Source organism: Platalea leucorodia (genome assembly GCF_965183815.1).
Source record: "Platalea leucorodia genome assembly, chromosome: 6".
NCBI lineage: Eukaryota > Metazoa > Chordata > Aves > Pelecaniformes > Threskiornithidae > Platalea > Platalea leucorodia.
In genome coordinates this window covers 13,853,122-13,859,771 of record NC_138828.1, presented here as the reverse complement: position 1 = coordinate 13,859,771, position 6,650 = coordinate 13,853,122, and the positions used below count along the sequence as shown (strand labels likewise).

The following is a 6,650-nucleotide window of genomic DNA, read 5'->3' as shown; positions in this document are numbered from 1 at the left end:
GCCGTTGCCTATGCCGAGGCAGGAGGAAGGCATGGCAGCAAGCAGCAGCGGGGCCTTCTGGGCAGGTAACCTTTTGCTCTGTCTCCTAGCTCGCTGTACGCATCCCACTGGGCGAGCGGCGAGGAGAGGGGCAGCCCTTCGGTGCCTGCCCTGCCTTCCTCAGCCCTTGGGTGCCTCTGTGCTCTCTGCCATTGCCGGGGTGACTCCCAGCCTCTGGTGCCCGTGTGCTGGGCGTAGGCGTGCGAAAGCTGTGCTCTCCTCTCTCTACAGGGCTGGCGTTGCCCATTGAACCTTCACAGTCCTAAGTGTGAAAGGAGGAGTGCTTGCTATGTATTTGCATTGACTTCAAATCAAGCCGTGTGGAAGACGACGCTCGGTTTGGGGATGCTGCGGTGGGCTGGCTTCGCCCAGCCTGGCTGCGTGCCAGTCCTGGGCTGGTGTTACAATCCTTTGCTCGCACCAGGGAGGTGCTGTGGGTTTATTTAAAGATAGCTAACCTATTAATTGATTCCTTAAAAACCTTTGAAGGGTAGGCACGCTTTAGTGCAGTGCTTGTTGGGGCTGGATTTGGCTGGAGGCGCTTGGGTGGGTTCTTGTGCTTGCTTTCCAAGGGAGAGAGGGCACCCGTGTGCCGGAGGGGCCCTTGCCTATCCCCCTGACCGAACCGGTCCCCAACAGCACAGAGAGGGCTTCCCCCGCTTCAGGTATCGTGCACAGCTGTGACGTGAAGCGGCGCTTAAGGCGGCAGCAAAAAAAAGGTAAAATTCTGTAGAAAAGGGGTGGCACCGCCCCGTTCCCGGCAGCTCTGCGGGGGCCGCCGTGCCGCGGGGCCCGAAGCCCTTCGCCGGGCGGGCCCGGGGCAGCCGGAGGAACTTTTCCCCCCCCCGGAGGCGGAGCCGGAGCTTTCCCCGTACCTGCCCGGCTCGGCCGGGCGGGGCGCCCGGGGCCGCCGCGGCGGAGCAGCGCCGGTGAGTGCCGGCCGGGCCGGGTGCCGCCGGGCCGCCCGCCGCAGGTGAGGGGGCGGCGGGGGTCCGGGCGCGGCCCTTCCTGGCGGCGGCGGCGGGGGGGAGCGGGCGGCGGGGCGGGCCGGGTCCCGGGCGGTGGGAGCCGGGCCGGTCGCCTCGGTGGCTGCGGCGGGCGGGCGGGAGCGGCCCCCGGGGCGCCCGGCGAAGGGCGGCAGCCAGGCGGGCAGGCGGGTCGGAGGGGCCGGCAGGCCGGTCGGAGGCGCCGGCCCTGCCGGCTGCGGCCCGCCCGCGGGGCTCCCGGCGGCCGGCCGGCCGGCCTGCCTTGCCGCGGGGGCATCGGCTGCGGCCCGGCCGGGTGCAGAGCTTGTCTGCTCAGAGGGGCGCAACCCAGGCAGACCCCCGCGCCTTTTCGAGGCAGCAGAAGGCCCGAAGGAAAAGGGTTAGCAGTGGGGTCTGCGGCGGAGATGCCACATCTCTGTGCAGAGACATCAGAAAAGGCGTCCCGGGCACCTGCCTAGCAGCACTGAGGGATTTCTCCGAAGACGGCTCACCTTTGCTCGCTTTCGCTGCTGCCGGTCACGAAGGAGATGAACTCTGTACTCCTGGTGGACGTGTGGTCCTGCCGTGCCACAGGTCCCTGAGCGCCGATGCTCCTGTCCCTTCTCTCCTCTGCCTAGGACGAGCTGTCCTCCCCTTCGCAGCTGTCCAGTCTGCGCCTGTGGGGGATTGATGTGTGAATCAAAGCAGAATGGATCGCTATCGCTATTTCATCTTTGACCAGAGGAACATGGTCGTGCTGGGGCTGTTCCAGATAGCCTTCAGCACCGTGTGCGTCGTCAGCGGCTTCATAGACGGCGTCTTCAGAACGGAGTCTCAGCTGGGCAAAACCAGAGCTCCCGTTTGGGCTGGGATGGTAAAGTTGCACTATATTTTCTATGCTTTGTTTTCTGGTTTGTTTTTTTGTTTTTTTTCCCCATGGCTACCTGCTAGTACTCAGCTTGGGGGTGGGAGGGAGGCCAGGACTTCTTGCCAGCTCTTCCCTGGTTTCCTGCTTTGAACCCAGATAATAAAAGTTTCCTTATCGTGGTGTAGGCAGGAGAGTGCAAGCAGACTTCCCTCTGAAGAAGCTAAATAAAATACATTTCCACTGGATAATGTAGAAAATGGGGCATAGTGGCAATTGACGGGGTTTTTTGCAGAAGCGTAGTGACCACAGAGAGGCCACCGAAGATGAGGAGGGGAACCCTTCATCCTCACGTCAGGTAGATGAACATCTGGGTGATGATCTGTGTCCCCCAGCACGGTGCCGCCAATTCTCTGTCCTGCAATGAGGAGCGGGCGGCGGGCATCCTCGCTCCCTGGCCTTCAGTACCCTGACGTTACTGTTCGTACCCCGGCGAGCCGTGCCGCAAGGCAGCTGGACTGAAGCGCTCTCTTCCATCCAGAGGCTGCCCGTCTCCTTTCAGTAGTATCTTTCTTCTATCTACAAGATGCATAAGGACTTGGGAAAGCAGCGTGCATTTTAAGCACTTTAAGCCGACTTATTGAAGCAGTTTTATTATTTGGCCAGAGCCGTAAAGCCAGTCGGAGGATTGCTGCCTGCTGCCGTGGGGGTAGCGAGTGGGCAAGATGCATTTCACACCGTGTCCTGCCCGCAGGAGATGCTGCAGGGGAAAACAGAAGAAATCAGCTATTCTCTTTCCATTTCTGACCCAACAGTTACTCTGATCTAAACCTTGAAAATGAGGGCTTTTCATCTGCTCTGTAGCAGTTTATCTGCCGAATCTGATACTTGTCTCCCAGTTACCAACTCCTTTTGTGCTCTGCAGGTGATGGGAGTCCCAGGCATCCTGGCTTTGTTTTCCTCTCAGAGGAAGAATCCAGTTCTCGTAAGCCTGGGGTGGGTGTGTGTCTGGGGTGGGGGCAAAATATTGTCGGGGCAATGAAAAGCGGTTTTGGTAGGGAATGGGCTGGCTGTCTTACTGCAGGATTGAAAGCTTATTTCCTTGAGTTATCTTCATAAAAGCTGCTCCATTCCTAGGCAAAAGGAGGATGCAGCGTTACCTTGCTTTCTGCTGCAGCAGACAAGCTCTGGCTCTAATAATAACAAGCAAAAATCTGTAAAAATGCTTGCTTTTGACCGCGTTTCTTTTGGTGTTCCTTCCTGTTATTAAAAATTGTGTACACCAAAATAAGAAACAAGCTAATTGACTTGCATTTCCTGGGCAGGTCTCTCCAGCCTTCTTCGAGTAAACTCGAAGGGGAGATACTGTTTATAAGTAAGAGATCTCTAAGAACAGAGTCTTTGGGTCCAGGTAGCACCTGTGGCTAAGATTTGGGACGCAGTTTTAGCTCAGAAGTTTGGTATTGTGGAAACCTTTACTGGTCTGTGTTTGGCTTCCAAGTGACTGTTGCTACCGGGTACTTTTTAGCATTACGGGAGGTCAAAGGCTAGTACCTACAATGCTTGCTAGTACATTTTGTCTATATTAATTGCGTGGATTTGACAGAGGATAGTTTTAATTCCTGCTCCCCTTCTTTTTCTCCTTTAATGTCTCTGTCTAGGTGAATGTGCTGATAGTTGCCTCCATAATCTCTTATGTTGCTATCCTCATCGTAATCATTTATAGCTCCCTCACACTGAACTATGGTGAAGAGGAGGACCTGAGTTCTGCCCCAGTCCATGTTATCCATACTGTAAGTATTGATATTATGCTTATTACTAGGGAACATGACTGTCTTAATCTGCAAACATTACTAGGCACGACTGGTAAACAAAACCAGACTTCCAGGGTGCCTAAATTAGTTTGAAATGGCGCAGGCAGCAGGGCACTTGTTTACAAAAATTTGTGTAAGTCTACAGTTAGGTGCTGAAAACCACAAAACCCATGCAGGGCTAGATAGACATTTAGACATTTTATAGCTAGCTCCTGCCATTCGCTGCTGCTGCAGCATGCCTAGTTATCGGTGGCTATGTAAACTAACGCTCGGCTCGCCTGGATGCCCGTTGAGAAGCAGCTGCTTGAGAGTAACAGCTCGTCCCCGGAGGCGTGCACGCTGCTTATACACCTAAACACAACACAGTTGGGTTTTCTGCTGCTGCTGAGTGCAAAAGGGTTTGGGTTGCGCCAGGGAAAAATCATGGTGCTGCTCAGGAAAAGGGGTAGGTGCTGGCTGTATCCCTGGCCTGGTCTGAGGCAGCAATTGCTAGGCTTGAATCCTTTCCAGCATGCACCTCCGGTAATAAAGTTACAGCAGTTACAGGTCAGCTGGTTAAAACTGGGTATTATTTCAAGTGTACCCTCCAGAGTAAAGCTGAAAAGAAGGAATGAGTTAGCCCTTTTGTACCTCAAACCCAGTACAAGCAATGGCTCCCTGTGGGGATGAAGACATTCCAGGTAGATGAAGCTGTTCCATTAGTTTATTACAGGACAAATTGAAATGTCAGGCTGCTAAGGTGCAGTACAGGAAGAAGATATTTCTCATATTCAGTGTGAAGAGAAGCAGCCATTCCTTGGGTTTCTGCTCGTTGTTAAAGCTACTTCCAAACCTGATGCTGCTGCATAGCATCTTATATTTAATCAGAAACCTTATTTTACTGCTTGCTCTTTTCCTATTTGAGGTTCACACTTGGCTTGTTTTTCAGAGCACAGGAAGAAAAGTGTTAAATAACACTGACTCTGAATCAGTCTATCTCCTACGATGCAATCGCAGCATTCTTGCAGTCATTACAATATGTTTTGGTGGAGAGCTTCACTTTTTGAATATGGCTTTAACATTTCTTTTTCTGCTTGCAGAAGTTCGTACTTAATAAAGTAGTCAAGGGTGCTAACGTAGCCATGCTAGCTGCATCTCTCTGCAGTGCTTTTGTTGTGCTGGTGATGGCTTACTTGGGATGCCGGAGTCTTCCACGTTGCTCGTGCTACGATAGCGTGACTGGGATGGTGAGTGAGGAGCCCAGGGCACCCATTTATTTGTACTGAGTGTGGGTAGGAGGGGGAGAAACTGGGAAGAAGATGTGTTTTTCTTCTGTAAACCTAACCTCAGCTCTACCTCAGTCATCAGGGCTAATTCTAAGAAATTAAGTGGATGTTAGAAGGGTTTTATACTTTTTGTATTTTTCCTTTTACTACCTCCCTCTTATTTACAGTCTTGTCTAAGACATAGCGTAAGTTATCTCTATTTTCCAAACCATTAGTGGTCAAGCTACTGTTGTCCTATTTCCTACGAATTCCTGCTCTCCTCAACAACTGCTCCTTCTTCTCTCACCCTTAAACCAACGATTGCCCCTGGTACAGCATTTCAGAGACTTCCTGGTGCTTACACACCAGGATGCCTTATCCCTAGAACTACAAATTCAATAATAAAAATACCCCCATACCAAGTGTGAAGTGTACGGGAGACGACGCACCACATTTTACTGCTAATTTATGAAGACTCTGCCTCAAGTGGTGGGGCACACGCCACGTGTCTCTGCTAAGTGAGCTCGGTAAATATCAGCTACTTCTCCACTAAAGTAATTCTGATGCTGTATTAAATGTGTACATCCGACCGTCTCATTTGGTAAGGAATTAATGGGTACAGGTTACAAGGCAGCTGTTCTTGACTAAAGATACTGAGTGTGTAATGTGAGGCTGCTTTAAACTTGCAAACTAAAACTTGTTAGGAGGAGTGGACTACACAGACTTTTAAAATGAGTTCAGGTATATCTCCTTGAACAAACTCACAGATGAGGTTTTTGATGGCGTTGTTTCATTCATAGGAATGGTTGCAACCTAGTGAGGACCAAAATCAGGCTGTGGAGATGGTTTGCGCCGTACAAAGTGAGTAACTCTTTCCCTCCGTGTATTTGGATATTCGCCAGGGATGGGGAAGGAACATCATGAATAAGCTTTACATCCCAGGCCAGAAGCCTGATAACCAAAATACTGCCAGCCAAAAGGAACTTGGGATTTTGTGCAAGTGTCTAGACCAGGTTTAATTGTTTCCTCTCTGTTTCCACACAGGCCCTGGGGACAGAATTTTTAACTTCCCAGATCGGTTTCCAGCCCAGGACTTGGATGCAGAGGAAGACGCATCCAAACCTCCACCATATATTAGAATGGCTTGAAAAAGTGGTTGAACATTTTAAAGCTCCTAGTCTGAAAAGGTGGCAAGACAGATGTAAGAAGTTCTTCATCTTCAAAGATGGTCATGCACTTTTCCTTGGCCTTTTGAAAAACACACACAGAAAGAACTATTGAATGCCCAACGTTCAGCAAAGATGACAGTGCAAAGGGGAGGATCTACAGAACTTTTTGGACCTTCAGATTTTGTATAGTTAAAATACCTCATTGCCTCTGGAAAGCGCAAGCATTTTTTTCTCCAGCTTTTGTACTTAAATCGTGTTTTATTCCACTAGAATTCATTATGCAATTTGTCTAGCAGTGCTAGCCTTAGGCAGTCAAATACTAAATACAATTCATTTTTAAAAGAAACTGGTTGTGGAGTATTTCCGCCCTCCAACTGCTGTCTCGATTTCTCCCCCTTGCCCAATGAATTATGTGGATGATATGATAGTGGGTGAAGGATAATGAAGGACCCACTTCATTACTGAGCTTCAGAGTGCTTTTCCTTTTCTTCTTGGCAGGGATGGGGGCAGGTGAAGTCTATGGTATGAAGCCCTGCCAATGCCATTCAGGTACC

General features: G+C 50.9%; 1 protein-coding gene across 1 annotated transcript; it reads left to right on the top strand.

Annotated features, from left to right (window-relative positions):
- The first annotated feature begins 939 nt into the window (after positions 1–939).
- On the top strand, positions 940–6,325 carry LOC309592340 (uncharacterized protein). The gene is made up of 7 exons (XM_082315601.1): positions 940–1,012; positions 1,643–1,878; positions 2,795–2,854; positions 3,531–3,662; positions 4,763–4,909; positions 5,728–5,788; positions 5,972–6,325. The coding sequence occupies exons 2-7, from the start codon at positions 1,714–1,716 to the stop codon at positions 6,073–6,075; spliced, it is 669 nt and encodes a 222-aa protein (XP_082171727.1). The 5' UTR covers positions 940–1,012; positions 1,643–1,713; the 3' UTR covers positions 6,076–6,325.
- Positions 6,326–6,650: the final 325 nt, after the last annotated feature.

Coding starts and splice junctions, on each gene's coding strand:
- LOC309592340 (XM_082315601.1), top strand. CDS start 1,714: ATGGATCGCTATCGCTATTTCATCTTTGACCAGAGGAACATGGTCGTG. Junction 3,663..4,762: donor CAGTCCATGTTATCCATACT/GTAAGTATTGAT, acceptor TTCTGCTTGCAG/AAGTTCGTACTTAATAAAGT. Junction 5,789..5,971: donor GATGGTTTGCGCCGTACAAA/GTGAGTAACTCT, acceptor GTTTCCACACAG/GCCCTGGGGACAGAATTTTT.